The sequence below is a fragment of the Lutra lutra genome, chromosome 7 (assembly GCF_902655055.1).
Source record: "Lutra lutra chromosome 7, mLutLut1.2, whole genome shotgun sequence".
NCBI lineage: Eukaryota > Metazoa > Chordata > Mammalia > Carnivora > Mustelidae > Lutra > Lutra lutra.
Window position 1 is genome coordinate 131,268,421 of NC_062284.1, and position 20,086 is coordinate 131,288,506.

Sequence of the window (20,086 nt, forward strand, 5' to 3'; positions counted from 1 at the left end):
CAGGCTGGGAATGGCGAGCCTCTGCCACCAGCAGGTTAAGTGACCGGCTGGGTGTTGTCAGCACACCGGGGCAGACCCCGAAAGCTCCATTGCTGGAGGCTGTCCACTAACTGTGTCCTCTCTCTGGAAGGGTGAGCTGAGTGGGGCACCCTCGGGGGTGTCCCTCCTCCTGAGCACAGCACAGAGACCCTCCTGCCTGATGGGTGTGGGCGCGCTCCCGCCCCTGCAGCCTGCAAGCCTCGGCTCCCCCCAGCTTCCCAGTGCCTCAGTGGTGCGCTCGAGGCACCAGAGGCTGCTCCAGAAAGAAGGTGACAAACCTCCGCTTCTTGACTGCTGAGACGGACGCTGTTCCTCAGCAGACACCACGAGTGCCAGAGCACAGTTTAACGGTTTAACTGCCCTTGACTAAGGGCAGAGGGCTCACCCGTCGCTGGCCTAGGACTACCGCAGGACTCCGGTCAAACTCCTCTCGGATCCCTGCTGGACACAGGGTCAGGCGTCCTGACCCGAGGAGGAGAAGCCCACGGCACCTGGAAGTGCGGAGGGAGTGGGGGGCGCGCTGAACTGCCCCTACTTAAAGGAGCTGTTGCTTCTTTGCTCAAGCCAATCACCGCCATACGAGCCGTGGCCCCAGCGCGGACACATCCCCTCATTTCCTCAGAGAAGCCGGAAATCTGGGTTTAATGTGAAACCTTAACATTTTTAATGCTGATAATTAACGAAGTGATTTTTAAAAAGTGTATAGGCCCGATCAAACACGTTGTATGGTTGATCCAAGGTTAGCCCACAGCCCTCCAGTTCATGACCTTGGGGTAGACGCCCACACAGGTCCCCTCAGTGCCTAATGTCCATGACTTCTGTTGGAGGCAACACGTGACCACTGACAGTCCCTCGGTGTCATCAGAGCTCCCCCTCACTGAGTGCTTCCTTTGTGCCAGACCCCTGATGTGTTGCAGGCCGTTTGATCACCCCAGAGCCTAGGAGACAGTAATGATTTTCGACCTCACTCTGTAGACGAGGACACCACCGCACAGACTCCCCGTGCAAAGCTGTGCAGGTACAGCGTGGAGCAGCAGAAAAGCGAACCTGGCGTCGTCTGCCTTCCCAGCCACCACGCCCTCCTGTGCGGCTGCCTCTCCGTGGATCTCGGACTCCCGAAGGACACTCTGCAGTAAGAAGCCCAGACAGCACCCGGGGGGTTTCAGGGACTGGTACTCCGGAGGGCATCCCAAGATCTCTGCGTTCTTGCCTCTCCCAGCACTGTTGCTTACATCATGCTTACATGCGAATCTACCGCAGCCGAGATCTGGAAGAGAGCGCTTTTGCAGGACCCTTACAGGCCTTCTCTCAGCCCCTTCACAGGCAGGTGCTTACTTGCAGTGAGCATGTGGAGGGGACCCCCCCCCGGCCTCCTCCCAAGACAGCACTGCCTGCCACAGCTGCAACAGATGTTCCTGGGCGTGCTGGCCAGCCATCGTTCTGTGGGAGCCGAGAGCCCCAGCAGCCCGGGAATTCTGGGCTAATGCTCAGCCCTGGCAGGGTCCTCTCTCTCTTGCTGACCCTTCTGGTCCAGGCCACCACGACAGATGCCGGGAACATATGCCGGGAATTAATTCACTCCATCATAGCCACAAGAGGGCCCGGCCGCTTCCTCTGTTGGCTCCCGCCACCCTCGCGTTCTGATATCTATCTTGCCAAAAGAAAAACTGGCCTTTTTCTTCCTCCCTTGCTCCTAGCCCCCCTCCACTGGACTGCCCCTTCATTATCCTGAGCCCAGCGCCAAAAGTATCTGACTTCCAGAGAACACCCTCCTTCCCTACATCTCCAAGAGGACCGAAGGGCCCAGAAATCCAGAGTCACCCCTCCCAGCTTTTTGTCTCCAGATAGCTTATGTCCCAACTGTGCTGGAGTGGAGAAGTGTGTTTGTTGTTGTTGTTGTTGTTTTTTCTTTTTCCCTTTTCCGAAGGGAAGTTTGTCTCTCTGAGGAGCCAGAAGGTTACCACCTAACCTTGCCACCCGTCCAGTCTTTCCTTACATCTGATTCAGATCACGGTTCCTGCAGTTGATTTTCTGGATATCACCACGCAGCCGAACTGTGGGAGCACATGGGTGTTGTTATCTGTCATCTTCATTCTTTCCTCTAAGGAGATGTTGGCAAAATCTTTCGGTAAAGAGCCTGACTGTAAATATTTTAGGCTTTGCAGGCCACATGGTCTCTGTCACAACTAAGTTCTGCTCTCATAGCACAAAGGTGGCCACAGACAGTATGTAAACAAAACAGCAAAGCTCCGTTCCAGTAAAACTTTTATAAGAACTGGTGGCAGGCTGAATTTGGCCCCCGGGCTACCATTTGTGGATCCTGCTCCAAGCAAACCAGCCCCACCTGTGTACTTCCCGGTGGACACTCCAAGTTCCCTATCTTCCTGCTTTCATCTCCACTTTGCAATGGATGGTGTGGGGTGCTTCCATCTGGAAAGCCTCTGAGGTTTTCAAAACTAGGGCTTTGAAAACATAGATGAGACCTGTCTGTTTCTCTACTAGTTTGTGAGCCCCTTGGGGTCAGGACCATGTCTTATTTGACTGTTAAACTCCTGGCAAGGCTTTACAGAAACTCAAACAACACCCCCTTCTTACCCTGAAGAAGCTTCCAGGCTGGGGCAGAGGAGGGGGGCACAGAGAGAAGAGCTCTGCATTCTTAAAACAGAGGTAAGCTCAATGACAGGAAGGAGGAAGAGAGGGAGGAATCAGGAGATTGGGCCAAGTATAAACTTCACCGCCACCTTTGAAAAAGTTAAGGAAAGGAAACAAACAAACAAGCAAAACAAATCAACTACTTCATTAATCCTGATACCCGAAAGCACCTGCAGACAGAAGTGCTGCCCTGAAAAAGTCTGGCAGTTTCTGCAAAGTTAAACATAAATAATTCTCCAACTGTTCTGTCTGCTCTTTAACCTTTAAGTTTTACACAGTGTTTTTCTTTAAAGAAAGTGAAAAAAAAAAAAAAAGTTAAATGTAAACGTACCCGATGACCCCGTGATTTCACTCCTTGGAATCTACCCGAGAGAAACGAAGACGTATGTCCACACAAACACACGCACAGGCCTGTGCAGAGGGCATTATTCCTGAGAGGCCCAAACAAGAAACAACTCAAGCGTGCGCCCACGGGTGCATGGTCCAACACCGCGGTGCGGGTCCGTCCGGCGGGGTTCCGTCTGGCGGGGTTCCACGGAACAAAGATCAAAGGACTGACACGTGCGAGGGCGTGGCTGGACCGTGAAAACGTGGGAAGTGAAAGCAGCCACACTCAGAAGATGGCATATTGCATGAGTCCATTTCTATGCAGTTTCCACAAACAACAAATGTATAGGGTCGGGAAGCAGATCAGTGGTTCCCGAGGGCTGGGAGCGGGAGCTGGGATTAACTGTAAAGGGACACAAGGGAATGTTGTTGTCGGGTGATGACGATATTCTGAAACAGGATTATGGTGACAGTCGCACCACTTGGTAAATTTACTAAAATCACTGAGTTGTGTGTTTTCGGTGGTGACTCTGAAGGCGTGCATAGTGTGCCTTAGTAAAACTGCTATAAAAACAAAAAACCTCCTGCCAAACCATTCTTCTATCCATGGCTAAGAAATAATGCACGAGGGGAAATGAGGGTGACAGTCCCCGGCAGAGTGTAGGTTCGTTGCAGTAACATATCCGGTGGGACCTTCCCTATGGTCACTTTTGGAGCCCATCCAGTTCTAAAATCTAGCAGAATTCAGCTTTCACTGGGCATCACTATCTTAAGAGTGATATCTTAATCTCACTAATATCATCTAATATCATCCTAATCCTATTCTCATACTAATATCATCACCGTTTTACAGCTGAGAAAACAGAATCAGAAAAGGAAGGCAGCTCACTCAAGGACCCACAGCTACCAAGTGAGAGAGACAGACTGGAACCCAGGTCTTCCATGATTCTGGAATCTGGGTTCTTTGCCCCTTGCCCCCTATCCCCATCTCTCCGGACACTCCCTTTTCACCCAGCTATCCATTCCCCAATGACTCTTTGGGCTGTGAGAGAAACACACAGCGCCGCTTGGGCAAAGCTGAGCAAAGGAGGCTAAGCTTCCTTATCTTGCTGTAGTAAATACTACCCTTCATTCAGGTCATCGGCCCCGGGGATCCCAGGAGCCCCCCGACCACTACGCAAGAAAGGCCCTGATTGACGTAAGCTGCACATTTGGATCAAGCAACACCGAGCAGGTGCTAGCATCAGTTTCCGTCTGGAGCATGTAGTACCTAAATAAAGCCTGTCTGGGGTGCCCCGGGGTCCAGCAAAGATGAGCCAACAACCAGGGATAGAGATGACCCAAGGCGCAGCCCAGATGAATTTCTCTCTTGAGCTTTTCATCAGAGCTGTGAGTTTTCGGGGAGCGTTGCATGCAGGGGCCCAACAATTCCGCCCCGTCTGCCCCACACAGGGCCGGGCAGGGTGCGGACAGTGGCCTCCTGACCTCCGGTTCATGGCAGATAGAGCTTATTGTGCTCCACTTCTCCCAGGCTGGGGCTTGGGAGGCCCAGGCAGCAGTCTGAGTTCTCTCTAAAGGCCATCTGGCGAGGGGGAGGCGGCCCGAGAGTGCGCGTGTCCCTGGAGGGCGTGGGCCCCACGTATCCCGAGACCATGGGCACGGCAAGACAGAGCATCTCCTCTCCCCATGCCCCTTCCACCCAGGAACACCGACCGCCTCTGCTACTCAGACAAGCCAGGTGTCTGTTCGCCTGCTGGCTTTGCAAGTACTGTCCTCTCTCCCTGGGACACTGCTCTGTAGCTCCTTGTCTTGCCCCTACTCTTCCCCCTGCACCTTCTCTAGGTCTTTGCTCAAATGTCACCTTCTCTGTGAGGCTTCCCCTAACCACCCCACTTAAAAATCGCAGCCCCTGACCTAGCATGTCCCTCCCTGCTCCAGCTTTGTTTTTCTCCAGGGCACCCTTACCACCTAACACGCTGTGTGTTTGACCCACTTGTCCGTCCCTCCCCCACCCTACCCGAAGTGAGTGCTACGAGGGAAGGGAGTTCAGCTTGTCTAGTGTTCTCTCTGCCATGCCTAGAACAGAGCCGGGCACGTACAGAGCAGCAATCCATATCTCATGAGGGAGCAAACTTCCCCACCACTGCCCAGCCTATGAACGGCATCTCTGCAACTAATGCCCAAAGCCAAGGTCCCCACGGGAGACTTTGTCAGAGACCAGCTGGGAGGTCTCGGGCCCACTCAGAGGTGACATGAGCCAGCCTAGGAGAAGTGGCTGAGGGGCCAGTCAACATGCCCCATGAAGGAGGTGGCCACAGAGACCTGTCCCGTGACTCCTCGACACGCCTGCGGAAAACCATAGTGTGGGTACCTGTAGCCGCGGGTCCTTTTGGTCATACCTCCTGAGCCCTCTTCCGGGGAGGCCCTCTGAAGTCTGGGCTGGGTGGCACCGCTGGATGAAACATAAGAAAGGTAGCTCAGGGGTCGGGTAAGAACCAGGTGGTCATAAGGTCTGAGACACCTTGTCAATGCCCAGGAGCTCTCGAGGTGTGGCACTTGAAGGCTATGGAAAGGATGAAGCCCAGACAGGTGAGAGGACACTTGGCCATCCCCGGCCTGAACCTGACTCTTGGCCAGGCTTAGCTTATTTGACTTCGAGCTGCTCCTCACCCGGGTCTGTGGGCTTCATCCTTACCTCCCTGGGGCCAGGACTCTGGAGCCCAGTCATCCTGGGAGGCTTTGTACGCTCTGTCCTGTGGTCACTCCATGCAAAGGAGGGATGCGTGGTCTGGGAGGTGGAGGGCGGTGGCAGGCAGCTTCTCCCAGTACACTGCTAATTCTGCCTGCTATACACTAGGTTACTTCCCCCAGCTGAAGGCACCAGAAGGTTCCTTTTTACACAAATGTTAAAAGCACAGCAACGTCAGATACCTTGGTCTTGAGTTCCAGCTCCGCCACTAAGTAGCTGGATTATCTTGGGTAATCTCTATACCTTTCTGAGCCTGTTTCCTTATCTGTAAAATGGGGTAACAGCAACTGTGTTTCACTGGGTGGTTGTGAGTAGTTAGTGGGATCACGCGTATGTGCCGAGCCCAGTGCCTGGCCTGTGGTGAGGACTCAGTCCACAGGAGACCTTGTTGCTGTCACTCTCATAAAATAAAGGGAGGAGGGAAGTCAACCCCTAGCCACCTGCTCAGGCTGGCTGCAGCCCTCCCAAGTTTATCAGCGTCCCAAAGCAGCTGAACTGGTCAGTAGTTAAGGTACGAGAAATACCTTTCTCCTTCGGATTTCAGGATGGTGCTCAAGAAAAACCAGAATGGGCGGACACTTCTCAGTGACCATGGGAATTATTTCAAAGGGGGAGCCATCGGAGCTAAAAGTGTGACTCTTGAAAAGAAGGAAAAGGGGGCCCAGAGCCACTAAATCCCTTAGTTTATAATTAACAGCTGCGCAGTCTCATTGGTGCTTCTTGAGACCTCCGGGCTCAATGGGGAAGGGCACGAGTAGTCATACAAAAATAACCCCCCAGTGGGTTTTTGAAGTGTTGAGCCTCTTTGTTTTACTGAATTTTAATGAAGGGCTTTCCAGGCAGGATAAGAGCAGCTCTCAGCTCTCCCCATGGCCGCCCCATGGCTGCGGAGTGGGGCTCAGTCCACAGCTGCCAGCCTGGGTGGGCTGGACCCAAAGTGGCATCTAGGAGAGGTGGGCAGGGAGAGTCCCTGTCCTCAGATGACAGGTCTTGGGGGAGAAAGTGAGAAAAACAAAAACAAAAGATGTCTCTGTTTCGAAAGAAGGTTGGGCTCTGCTCCAGATACTGGCACAGTTTGGAAACAGCGATGCTGCTTGGGGGAGCAACGGAGACAGGCAGCTACGTCTCCGAAAGGTCAGAGGGAGTCCCAGGCTCCCCGGGAGAGAGCTTCTGTGGAACGTTTGGGGTTGCCAAGCTGGGCCCCGCTGACCAGAACCAGCAGCGAACCTGGGGCGGAAGGGAAGGGCACACCTGGGGAGCCCCAGGCATGGGCTGTGAGAAGAAAGGAGAAAGGGGGGGTGTTGTCATAAAAGCCCCCCAGACCCCACCGTGAGGAACGGGTCACCTTATCACACCCACTCCTTGCTGTCTCCTCAGCGAAGCTGCCTGCCAGCGTGAAGATGGTGCAGCTTCGCTGACGTAAGCGACACCCCACCATGCCCTCCCTGGACCCCGGCACCTAGCAGCTGGCAACCTCCCGGACCCCTGTGTCCAGGTGCTCACAAGGAGATGGATGTTCCGGGCAAATGCTGTGGCCCCTGTGGAGCAAACAGCATCCAGGAGCAGCGCCGTTCGTCTCCCTGAGCCAAGCTTTCCCTCACGCTCTTCAACGGCCGCTGGCGTACCTGTCAGAACCTTCAAAAGCCGCCCTCCTTCACTCTTGACGAATCTTTCCAAGAGGTGCTGAAAAGAAATGGAAGAGATGGCCACAGAATAAAGTAATTTATGACAACGGAATGATCCCATGTGGTCTACTGAAAATAAGTATTTTTATTACAAAATATTGCATAGAAAAGTTCTAAGCTGCTTGCAAGCTTCTCTAGGTTTAGGCTTCTGGCCTTTTCTTCAAGTCCAAAGCAGAAATGACTCTGTGTGGGGAGAGCAGGCTGTTGACCCAGGGCTCAGGGATGCGCAGGCTGTCCCACGGGCTCGTCCTTCTCTGCCTGCAGCAGGTCCCACTCGGTGAGGAGCTCAGAGGATACCTCGGTGTACAGACGGTCCCAGTCCCAGCTGACATCGTCCTGCCAGAAGAGGTATTGCTGGGTCATAGGAAGGAAGCCTTTTCCCTCCGTCACATCCGACCTCCCCTGAACCCCCCACCCCACCCCCACCACCCCATGGGCCACAGGAAGGGTGCGCTCATGCTGGGGAGCCAATCGGTCGCAGGAAGGACGCAGCACGGAGAAGGAGATCCTGTGGCTACTTACCTCTCGGACTTCATGCTCTGGTGCAAGGACTTTGGTGAGGAGCTTCAGGTCAATCTCCCCATCCTGCGAATGCAAACAAACAAACACATACACCAGCTTGTGCACCCCAGGGGACCTCCGGACAACCATCTCTTGCTAAGTGGGTCAGGGTGTGCGTGGTGGGGCTTCCCAACCCAGACCTGCAGAACCGCCTTAAAGAGTAAAAATGTGAGGGGACCACACAGCCATCAAGGGAGGCAGGACCACCATAATCTCCTGCAGGCTGGGCATTCTTTGCAGGAAGGTCAACAGCAAGAGGGCAGGGCATGACAGCGGCAGATCTACCGGGCCACAGTGTCTACCAATGCCAGTGGGCAGCCATGGAGGTGGGTGGGATCCTGGCCCTGGGAGACACTGGGGTAGGCTGGGTCTAGGGACCTCAGATACCCGAGGACAATGGCCCCGCCAGGCGGCCTCAGAGCCCTGTGGAGGAGATGCTGCCTGGAGCCTGCCCTCTGGGTGAAAACTGTTTCCACTCACCAAGGTCTGGAAGGCTGAGTACTTCATGAGGTCATTGTCAAGGTCACGGTAGGTCATCACCCGGTTTACCTGGACGCTGTATAAAGAGAGAAGGTGAGGTGGAACCCCAGGTGGGACCAGATCCAGGAGAGCCATGGGGCCACCATCCCCAGAGCCTCCTAGGTAGCTGGGAAGGACCAAAATGGAAGGACTATGCCTAGCAAAACGGGAACCCATCACCAGAAATTCCCGATCTCCACTCAGGGAGCAGCACCACTATACATGGGATTTGGAATGTATGAATTCACATGTTCTCTGCCTCCTGCTAACTTCATGCTCAGTGTACCTGGGAGGGGCGGCCACCTGCAAAGCAAAGTCTTCTTCCTGTACTTCTTCCAGATCCGGAATAACAGGGATATCTGCAAAGAGAAGAGAAGCAAGAGGTTAGCAGGACAGACAGGGAGGGACCTGGCCCACTTCTCTGTTTATTACTTATCGCCTTCAATGAGCCAGGTGTGGGGCTGTGGGCTGGGAGTAGAATGGGCACTTGGACACAGTCTCTGGCCTCCAGGGATTCCCAGGCTTGGGCTGTGTGGTCCTGAAGCACAAAGTCAAAGGCAGACCTCAGAATCCCAGGCCCTACCCCAGCACCTGCTGGAGGAGAATCTCCTGGGTGGGGCTCAGGATTTTGTACTTTTTCCTAAGATTTCTTTGGCGATCCTGATGTATTCTCCAGCTCAGGAGCCCTTGGAATGGCTCTCCCAAGGAGAGATGTAAAGAAAGGAGAAGAGAGTCCCAGTCTGTGCTCAGGGAAGTCTGTGTTGGAGGAGCCGGTGAATGAGCCCGGCCTGGCCAGAGACAGAGGAACGTGCAGTGACATGACCTGGACATCACTATGAGCGACTGCCTCATGACCAAAGTCCACACGTGCATTAGCTCATCAGAATTCTTGCCATCATCATAGCTGTCAGGGCCCTGAGCCTGACTCTGAAGGACACTTTACACCTAAGGATATGAACGGCTCCCCAGTGGTGTCCCCAGGAGTCTCCACTTGCCAGATCTGGTAGAATCAACAATGCTGATTCTAAAGATGACACTTGTGTGTCACAGAGATCTCTCCCTTCTTCAAACCCTCCATATGAGGCAGAAGTGCAGACAGAGGAAGACACAGGAGGACACACAAGGCCACTTCTCTCATCAGACGAACAAAGTCATGTGAATGGAGAAGCCAAGAGATAGCAATGTAATGGTGAAGACTTGTTGGAAATAGCCTGTCTTGTCATGGGCACCACCTAACCCCCTAAAGTAGCACTTCCTTTTCCACATGAGCATCACTGGCTAGAGGCGGGGTTCTGTTTGCTTTAACCAGTTGGAGTTCAAAAAGAGAAGGGGTCGGGGGAAAAGGCCACGTGGAGAGATAGAATCCTAGAATTCCCAATCCAACTGCAAACAATAAAGGGGGGAAACACCGCAGAGAGGACAGAACAGTGAAGAAACCGTTCATTTTTGCTTCCGTGGATTGAATTCAATTTTATTTTTAAGACACGCAGCATCGTTCCAAGAACATCTGGGAAGACCTCTGCCACTTTTCGGCTATTCGTTCTTTAGGCTTTGCCATGGCTCTAGGCCAACTACGGCCGAGTATAGAAATGTCAAGGTCGAGCCTGAGCTTTGGTCGTTGCTCCTGACTAGGGAGTTACAGATACTGAACCTGAAAAGAGAGGGAGGAAGTGCATGGGGGAGAGACAGAGACACAGAAAACAAGACCGAGAGAGAAAGAGGATGGTTAATAAATAAAATATAAATAATAAAAATAAATAAAAACAAAAATGAATAAATGAATAAAAATGAATAAAAAGAAGCTTAGAAAAGAAATGGCTGATAGGGGAGATAGAGAACACATGCACGCCACCCCCAAAATAATGAACCACGTTCAGCCAGTCCTCTGTCCACAGAGCAGCTGTGCAGAACTCAGAGTCTCTCTCTCCGTCCTGCTGGGGAATTAGAGAAGGAGTTCTCTAAGATTCTATCTCTTATGCTAATCGGAATTTAGCTTTCTCATTCACTCTGGCTCTGCGTGATTAATACCGTCCATGGTGAGAGCTGCTGACAGGACCGTCCCTGAGCCCGGGCCGAGCGGGGCTCCCAGGCTGCAGAGATGGCGTGGAGCCTGCGGCTGGGCAGGGAGGAAGCCGGCTGTGCCACGCGCCATCAGCAAGGTGACAGTTTTGGAAGGAGCCAGTTAGTGGCTCCTGTCTCTCCTCGGGTGTGGAGTCCAGCCTGAGATGAATATTCAGAAGGTGGTAAGAGGAGGCCCCATGCTGGGTTTGGGGCTCAAGACAGGGTCTTCCCAAAGTCCCCTTTCCCTCCACAGCACTAGCATTTGGGTCCTGTCAACTCTGCCCAGCGTCTCCCAGCTCTGAGGAACTGCACTGCTGCCCAATGTCCACTCGGACTCCCCGTGGGCTTCCCTCTTCAGCCTCACCCCTCTCCTCCAAATGCGCACAAAGGAGTGTGGGACTGGCCCATCTGTGACAGATCAGAGGTCAGCCTGGGCCTTGGCAAAGGGACCTCTCAGAGTGGCACTGGTGAGGCTGGCCACACAGTGGGATTTCTCTCTAATTGGAAGCCTGGTGCCCAACAGAACCTGGTGAACCGCCTGAGTGGGACAGAGCCAGCGATGACAGCCAGGCGGAGGCGAGCTGGAACATTCCGGTGCAGTGACAGCTTGAGCCATCGCAATGGAGTGGGGCCGTCCAACTCCCGGCCCCCATGGAACAGGTGGCCGAGGAGCGGGTTTGGGGCAAACTTCAAAGAACTTCACAATTTCACAGTTCCTGGTTTCCTCCCATGGACAAGGGCTTATGTCTACGTAATTTGTTCTTGGAAATTTTCGTCTTGCCTCTCTCCCCTTCCCACTTTCCCCTCAACACACACACACACACACACACACACACACACACACATCCATGAACAAACCTAGAAAAAGAAAATGGACCTGAGAAATTTGCTTCACCAGACTACCTACATGGACATCTCAGTTACCACTGCTTGACCTGCATGTCTGGACTGGGGACCCAGGCTGATTCACAATGTCAGACTGAACTCTCAGAATGTGACTAACACAACACTTCTTTGTCAACTGTGCTCAGACTAAAAAAAAAAAAAATTAAATTAAATTAAATAGCATCTGATTTTAACAGCCAGGAAGAGGAATATGGGGGTCTGCTCTCGCTGAAAAGGCTACCACTATTAAAAAAAAATTAGGGGTGCCTGGGGGGCTCAGTGGATTAAAGCCTCTGCCTTCAGCTCCGGTCATAATCCCAGGGTCCTGGGATCGAGCCCCACATAGGACTCTCTACTCAGTGGGGAGCCTGCTTCCTCCTCTCTCTCCCTGCCTGCCTCTCTGCCTACTTGTGATCTCTGTCAAATAAATAAATAAAATCTTTAAAAAAATTAATAGTTTCAGGAACTTCATTCTCATTTTGTTCGTGCTACCAAGAGGAAGAACGGGAACGGAAACAGTGAGTAGGTTAATTATATAGGCAGGACGCCCACGCCATGGTTAAGGGCACAGGCTCAGAAGACAGGGAGGTTGGCTTTCAATCCTGGCTTCCCCTTTACCAGCTGCGTGACTTTAGCCTCTCTGTGCCTCAGCTGCTTTACCTGTAAAACGGGAATCATAATTACACCCACCTCACATGGTCACCGTAAGTATGAAATGCAATCGTCTTTATAAAATACTCATCACTGGGGTGCCTGGGTGGCTCAGTGGGTTAAGGCCTCTGCCTTCGGCTCGGGTCATGATCCCAGGGTCCTGGGATCGAGCCCCGAATCGGGCTCTCTGCTCAGCGGGGAGCCTGCTTCCTCCTCTCTCTCTGCCTGTCTCTCTACCTACTTGTGATCTCTATCTGTCAAATGAATAACTAAAAAAAAAAAAAAATACTCATCACTGTGTTCAGTGCATAATTAACAGATAAAGTGTTGAGCCTGGGAGAAACTATATGGCTCTACTTTCATCTTCTCCTTTAGTCTCACCCATTTTGCAGGCAAGAACAGTGAGGCTCAGCAGAGAAGGCAGCTTCATGACCTATGATCATTGATAACAGACAGTGCCAGGCTTCCAGCTCTGTCCTACCATAACCCGTGAGCTCATCCTCTCTACCCACTGTGCTTTCTTCGCAGAGGGATGAGCCTGGACAGCTGTTACTCTGCCTGAGACTCATTGTCCCCATTTCTGGGTACTTCTCTTGATTCCAATCACCACAAATCACTGAAATACCCTCCCTCCCCCTATGCCCCCACTTGCTACTTCCCTCTAGCAAGGCCACATGGAACAGAATGGAAAGAGTGCACTGATGCCAGAGCCCTGTTGCCCATGTCTTAACTCACCCAGACTCCTGGAGGTGATGGAGGACCTCAAACAGTCTCAAGAAAGGGGAGCAAGGCGGGAGGGCTAGGATGCCTCCAGGGCCCCGGGAGTGGGGGCCTTTCTCCTCCATCTCAGCCCCGCAGGCAGGCAGCGCCTCCTCACCCAGACCGCCCCCACCCCTCCCAGGTGCCACCACGTGCTTCTATCCTTCCCAGCTCTGACCCCTTCAATATCACGGGTTTTCTTTGCTCTCTGCACTTCTCCCTGCCTCTTCTGTTAGCCGTCTCTCCTGCTGGCTCAACCTGCCTTTCTGCCCTGTTTGTCAGCCGGTTAGCCACACGGTGGGAAACTGCATTTGCTCGCTTGTCCATTCATTCACCCAGCCCTTCCTTCAAGGAGCGCTGACGGAGCGTCGCTACCTGCAGGTGCGAAGCTCGCGGGGCCAGTGACAACAGCAAAGGAAACAGTCCCCGTCCTCACGGAGCACCGGGAAAAAACGGGGCTGAAACAACTAATTGTCTTATGTTCAAAAGGTAAAATATCATGTGTGATAATAATTTAGATGCTACAGAAAAGTTTAAAGTCAAAATTTTCCTCGTCTTCTATGAGCCCCAGTCTGTCTCCCTAGAGGTGCTATTAACAATTTCTCCTATATATTTACCGAAAAGAACGCAATGCCTACCGCAGCACGGATGTCCTTTAAAGGATGTCTGCAAAGGGGATCGCTTTACACACGTAATCTTCTGCAACTTGCTTTCTCTTTCCTCATCAGTACCCTGATAGATCTCATTCTTTTAAATGACCACCTAGTATTCTGTTGAACTGGTGCCTCCTAATGCATTTAATCCGGTTCAGAGAAGACCTCACTTAGAACTTTGGAAGAGGGGTTGGGGAGTTGGGAAAGGTCTCTGAATTAGGGACGATATAGCTCAAAGCCAAAGGATAGATAGGATTAAACCAGGCAGGGATGGCATTTGCAAAGGCACTATGAGGTAAGAAGTAACTTGCAACACTGCAGAAACTGGAGAAAGGCCAGTGGGGTCGGCACAGGGGCCCCGGGGAAAGAGGCATGGGGTGAGGCAGGAGAGAGCGCGCTCGATGCCAGGTGAGGAAGGCCCCGCACCAACCAGCCAGGAAACATGGACTGGGTGCTTGCTCTACGCAAGACCCCTTCTGGGGCGCTTCAGGGGAAAACCAACATTGATGACGCATGGCTACACTGCAAAGGGAAGAATACACATAAAGAAATAGTAATCATAAAAGCAGAATCAGGAAAATGTATATCCCTTCCTTTGTAGAATCACCTTGGAATCCAACAGGCAGAATTCAGAGCTTTCTACTTTGGCTTTCCATTATACCTTATTTAGGGCCACAGGATTAACCTCACCACCTTGTAACAGGTAGAGTAAGTGAAATTTGCCCTACGTCTGTCCCCTATATGGTGAACTAGCTGAGGGCGACAAGCACATCCCAGTCACTGTCTTCCCAAGGACCATCAAACCAAAGAAGAGCTAAACAGAACGGAATGGACAGACGCCCCTCAAATCTGAAAGTTCCACGCAGGGAAGGGCCACGCCGATCTTCTCTGGATCGTTCCAATTATGGTGTAAGTGCTACCGAGCCTTAAAAGTTGCCTGAGTAGGATTCATTTAATAAACAACCAAGCACAATCCTTGGATCATGCCTGGACTTGATAACATCACAGCAAAGGTTCTGCCTCCCTTGACAGCTGCAAGGCCTAGCTGGGAAGGGCCTGGGCACACGCAAGAAACAACGGATGAGCGAGCACAAAGTTACAGGGGAGGAGTCATTCAAATTCGGTCCATATGGACCACTGGGCTTCCATCCTGAGGCTGGGTCACACTGCTCCTCACCAACCTCCCAGTGTTTCTTTCTTCTTGGGATTTCTGGAGTGCCCCCTCCTGTATCACTCCACTTTCTGGAAGCCCCCAGGAAAGGTTTATTAATATACAACAGTAAGAACTTACTTCGAAGAGAGAGACTGCCAAATGGGAAATTCATTATGATGCCAGAGTGCTAGTCTGCCAACAGATCTGCCCCAACAAACTGACCACCAGACGAAACCACAGAATGAAGGGGTGCTGATATAAATAACGGAAACACGTGGGAACACCTGTAGGATCGATTACAACTGGTTTCAAAGATGTGAGAAGCTGCCATTTGCCCTGAAATATATTCGTTCTGGATAATATCATCATACACGCACACTAAAAAGCTAACTATCCAGTAAAGTCCCAGAGGGCTCCTTTTCAGCCCCTGCGGCCTGACAGTAAGAAGCCAGCCTGCCTCTTCCAATAAAGCAGCCTCCAGATCTCCGTGGTGATTCGGAGAGAGCCCGCATTCAAACCCACATGTTGTTGGCCTGTTTTGGTACAACCGGAAGAGAAAGTGATTTTTTAAGACCGGACTCAGCATGCAGGGTACACCTGAGTACACCCTGAGTGTAACTCAGGCTCTTTACCTGGAGCATAACTCTGAATTCTGCAAGAAGGAGAGAACAAAAGAGGCTCCCTAATCTGGACCTTGGGTCCCCCAGGGAGCCTTGCCTCTCTGTGTCCCTTGAGGGTCTACTCTTTGCTGACTTTCTTGGTTGGGGATTTCTGAATGGGATTTCCTGGTTGTAACCACAAGGGTTTCCGGAGAGCTACAGAAAGTCTCTTCTATACTCTAGCACTTTCTCGCCTTGACACCTTAGTAAGGATACAAGTGTTTGACTTACCTGGCAGGTGTGTCTGTGTTCCTTCTGATGACCTCTGTCCCTCTTACTTCATCCTCTAACTAAGCTCCCCAGGGCACAGTCCCTGCTTGGCTACAGGCACTCTCTTCCCAGAGCTGCTTTCCCACGCAGTGCCCTTTCCCACTTACAAAGCATCCATGGGCTCTTAACGGCCCACATCCACCATCCATAGCCAAGTTCAAAAACCAATCCACATGGAAGGAATCTAGACATACTGCTTAAGGACGCCGCAGGAAGAGTGGTCCACACAACCCCTAATTCTGTGCCCAAAGTTAAAAGACCTCAACAGAGCCCAAAAGCGAAACAATGTCCATGTTTTTGGGAGATGGCAACTTTAGACCAGAGATCATTATGATTTTTCTCTGCAGCTGCAAAACTTTGTTTTACTGAATGCCGTTACCTTCTGCATCACGTATGGGGAATTTTAAACAGGCAAATGGAAGAAGGTCTGATTGAAGATGAAGTTAAGTGAAAGAAATTGGTCTCATTTAGCACATGACAGGATTCATCTGTGTTCCCAAGTCCACTGAGGTGGCATCATGGGCGTTCCATATTCATGAGCTGCTGCGACACTGTGTCCCCTCATTTACAAAGAGCCGTGTTCAGCAAATTCTGTCCCTGTGGACACACCGTGCATTTCATGGTCTTGTCAGAGAGACATCAAACGCTCCAGTAACCAAATACCAGAAAATGGCTTTAATTAGCGGATCTCAATCGTATAAATAATTTTTTTTTCTAAGTGAAAAAATGGAGAATTTTTGAAAAGAGAGAAGAAAAGGGGAAAGCAGTAGGCAACAGGCTTCAAACACCCGAAGGAACAAGAGAAAGAGCCGGTCTCAGAGGAACTCAGAGCGCGCCTGGGCCCTGCAACCATCTGTCCCCCGCACTCCCCAAGTCAGGGTTCGAGGGGCACAAACAAGTCTGCAGGTCCCTGGCAGGTCCGCTGTGTGAAGACTTTTCCCCTGTGACTACCTGATCGAAACCGGGTCCCGCCCGGACCCGCTACCGGCAGGGGAGGAGAGAGGCAGTGGACACGGCCTGGAAACTGGGATCCTGGCTAGAGACCCACACCGCAAACGCTGAGGAACAGGCATGGCCGAGCCAGTGTCTACTCTGGAGCAGTACACGAGCAGGTCCCCAATGAAGCGTGTGACAGACCGAAAGAAAAGGTGCCCCGTCCTGGGGTGCCAGCTTGGTGGTGGGGGGGGCGCTGGGGTGGAGGGATGTTCATCTGTGTCCTGCAGGTTGAAATGCCTCCGTGCTCCTGCCCAACTGCATCTCTCTAAATGTTGCCAGGGAAGGAGATCACAGACCTTAAGATCGGAATAGCTGATTGTTCCTCACGGCCCTCCAAGCCATAGTGACTCTCATGGCTGAAGACGGTTTGACGAGGAAGGTTTGGACTGACTTAGTTTCTGGGATCAGCTGGGCCTCCGTATACTGTGGTGCTGGCTGGACCACGGGCAGAGAAGGGGCTTTGCTAAGAGTGGCAATCCAGCTCATGGTAGATTATGGTGTGTGACAGCCTGACCTCCTCATATGACCCCCAAAGGGATGTTAGGATGTATCTGAAGGAGCTAGGAACGCAACACCCCAGAATGAGATTTCCCACATCTCCTCACCCAAGGGCATTGAGTGCTTGGAAGAATCATTATCAGTAACGCAAAAGGTCCTCAACCAGGATTGAGCCTTTGGATCAATTCAAAGGTGGCGCTCGCAAGAAACCAGCATGGCCCAACAAGGGTTCTCTATAAAGAAAGATCCCATTTGGCCCAGGAGCACGACACTGGGAGGACCCCACTGCCACCTGCGAGGTGGCCTCTAGGGTACGTCACACCACGGGTCGCTGGCGGTTGAAGGAAATGAACAAGGAACAGGAATGCTCTCTACCACTCGAACAGCTCTCAGAGCTTGCTGGGGGTTCCAGCTTTGATCTGCACAGATGTGTTAAGGACAAGGAGGGGTAAAGGACTTTGAAAGTGATGAGCAAAAAGTGGCTGGAAGGAATGGAGACTGAGGAGCTTTCCACTCTCTTCAATAAGGCCCAAGATGAGCGAGACAGCATTAACGTGACACGGAGCGCCTTCTCCGAGCCGCCCGTGGAAGCGCGGATGTAAGAAACCAGGCATATCTGATTCTATTTCATCCTCTTCGTGTTACACTGAAAAAAACAAGACAAACTACACCGCTTTTATTCTAAATCCTTAGGTTTTGTATTTTTCCATATATATATTTATTAAAAAAATGCTACTTTGATCGGTGCCACCCGTGACACTCCCACATACGGAACGCTTCTGAGCGGTTCCTTCCGCGCGAGGCCACTGCTGGTGACAGCCAGCTGGTTTTGATCACAGCCATTCCGAATCGGATTTTCATAAGATAGATGAGGAGTCTTAGTGCTGCTCTCGCTCTTATCAGATGAGAAACAGAGGGGGAGGGGGAGACCAGGTCCTGAGGGAACAGCTCAACAATCAAGGGCTGTGTGGTTCTTTCTCTGTCCCTCCGCTGCTGCAATTTTCAAAGGCGTTTGCCTCAGGCTCTTTTAAATGATGGTGTCTCAATTCTGTAATCATCTTTCAAGAGCTTTCTCTTAAAGGGTCTTTTAGGTAAACCTAGTCCGTCAACCACACTTATGGACTCAGGAATCACATTCCCAGTCTGTGTCCTCCTGTGTGTATATATAGACGAGAACACACGCACACACACACATGCACGCACGGACTCCACATCTGTGAACTTTTGGAAAACTGGGAGACCCTAATGCTGGAGAGGAAGATCTACCATGTGGCTACATCAAGTTCTTCTCTTGCTAGGGTAAGACAGTCCCCGTTACCTCGCCCCTCGATTTCCACTAGACCTAACCCTTCTTTAGAAAGGAATTTCCCTGTGTGATGTGTCAGAAGGAAAAGACTTCTCCAAGTGACGGCTAAGAGGGGCACCGAGTCCAACCTCCAAGCACAGGCTGTCCCTTTCTATCTCACCTCAGTGACACACATGGCTGTCGGACTTCAAACCTGGCCACCCACTTGGGAGAAGAGTCTCCTGCTATCCCAGGGCACAACGGGCTGTGTGTTTGCTTATAGACACTATCTGGAACAACTCCACGACATTGTCTTCTTACACGCAGAGAACAGAGTGCCTATGCATACAGTCTCCCTCTTTTCAAAGAGGCATCCTAGAAAACGGAGCCCCTATTTCTTTCTAGGCAGATAGAACCCCAAGTCATCTACCAGCTCCCTGGGGGAAGTGGTTCTCACCAAGGCGGGCCTGTCTACTGCATGCAGGGCTCCCGATTCCTCACTTGTCCACTCCCTTAGCACCTGTGGGATGTACCTGCGCCTCTCCCCGAATGCTGGAACACTCCTCCAATGGTCTTGTGAAACTAAATGGGATTAGCTCTGCCCTATCCTGGGCCTGTCTTCTGTATTCACCCAGGATGGAACCCAGGGAGTTATAGAATAAATACCCTGATCTCTAGAATGATTTCAGGGAGATTTAGTTCTCTTTTACTTTTGTCAGTGCTTAATGTTGGATGATTTATTGTTAATCACATCCCTCCAAGCTGATGATAGCATGACAGAATGCTGACGGAGCAGTCTCTGTGTGTGTGTGTGTGTGTGTGTGTGTGTTCCTGGAGGAAGGGGACTATAACCTGCCTCATTTAAAACAGGTATGCACCCAGGGTACCTGGCTTTCGTTTGCATTCCCCATTCTGCCTCTTCAGATGGGGACACACAAGTAAGCTGTGCACACGAACAAAGCAAATGGAACCCAGAAAGGTTCGTGATGATACGTTTGGCAAGTCTGGCATGACCAGAGATTTCAAGGCACCACTAGCGGGTTAGAGCACTGAGTCCCGGCTCTGCCAACAGAGCAAAAGATCTGGTCGAGATGTTGGGCTATGCCTTGCAGCTGGACTGGGGCAGGGCGGGGGAGTAAGGTAGAACATGACTGAGCTGACAAAGCAGAACTAAAATCTGCTCAAAGCCCAATTCAGCTCTCAAAAGCCCCCCTGACATTCTGCCTTTTGGGAAGGCCAGAAGAATGCAGCCAAGCCAGTCTCTCCCATATTTGCTGAGTTAAGTAATTCTAAGTATCTCTCCTTCCCATCGACTCTTACGTATCTACTCTTTCATGGCTTATACTTTGCCTAGGGTAGGGTCATGGGACCTTGAATCACCTCCTGCAAAAAACCGAGTAAATAACAACTGTGGCTGCATTAAAGAAACTTCTGGCAAGTTCCAGGTCCCTTCCTTGGTGTCTCCCTAACTCTGGGGACCAGCATTGGCCACACCCATACTGGAGAATAGAGAAGTCAGCCCTGTGGCCTCGAGAGTCTATATCTATTAATGCTCCTTTTTCTCTTATAAATCAGGACACCTGGGTCCCAGATTTGTCCTCAATTTGCTGAACTTAGGCAATCACTTGTCAACTCTGGTCCCAAGTCTCCTTATCATCAAATAAGCTCTACTCTACGATAATCT

At 51.6% G+C, this 20,086-nt stretch overlaps 1 protein-coding gene and 1 long non-coding RNA gene across 3 annotated transcripts in view; both read right to left on the reverse strand.

The window, feature by feature from the left end:
* Positions 1-227: 227 nt before the first annotated feature.
* On the reverse strand, positions 228-5,597 carry LOC125105095 (uncharacterized). The gene is made up of 4 exons (XR_007128805.1): positions 5,390-5,597; positions 3,023-3,421; positions 1,087-2,780; positions 228-977 (listed from the first exon to the last, which is right to left on the reverse strand). It is a non-coding gene; the product is annotated as an uncharacterized LOC125105095 (long non-coding RNA).
* Positions 5,598-7,514: 1,917 nt separating this feature from the next.
* IFT43 (intraflagellar transport 43) overlaps positions 7,515-20,086 on the reverse strand; it is an 80,767-nt gene continuing 68,195 nt past the window's right edge. For both annotated transcript variants that reach the window (XM_047738200.1, XM_047738202.1), the window contains exons 6-9: positions 8,819-8,891; positions 8,494-8,569; positions 7,975-8,037; positions 7,515-7,788 (exon numbers count right to left, since the gene is read on the reverse strand). In XM_047738200.1, the coding sequence (XP_047594156.1) occupies positions 7,669-7,788; positions 7,975-8,037; positions 8,494-8,569; positions 8,819-8,891 (332 nt within the window). In that variant the 3' untranslated portion in view covers positions 7,515-7,668. The remainder of the gene's footprint in view (positions 7,789-7,974; positions 8,038-8,493; positions 8,570-8,818; positions 8,892-20,086) is intronic.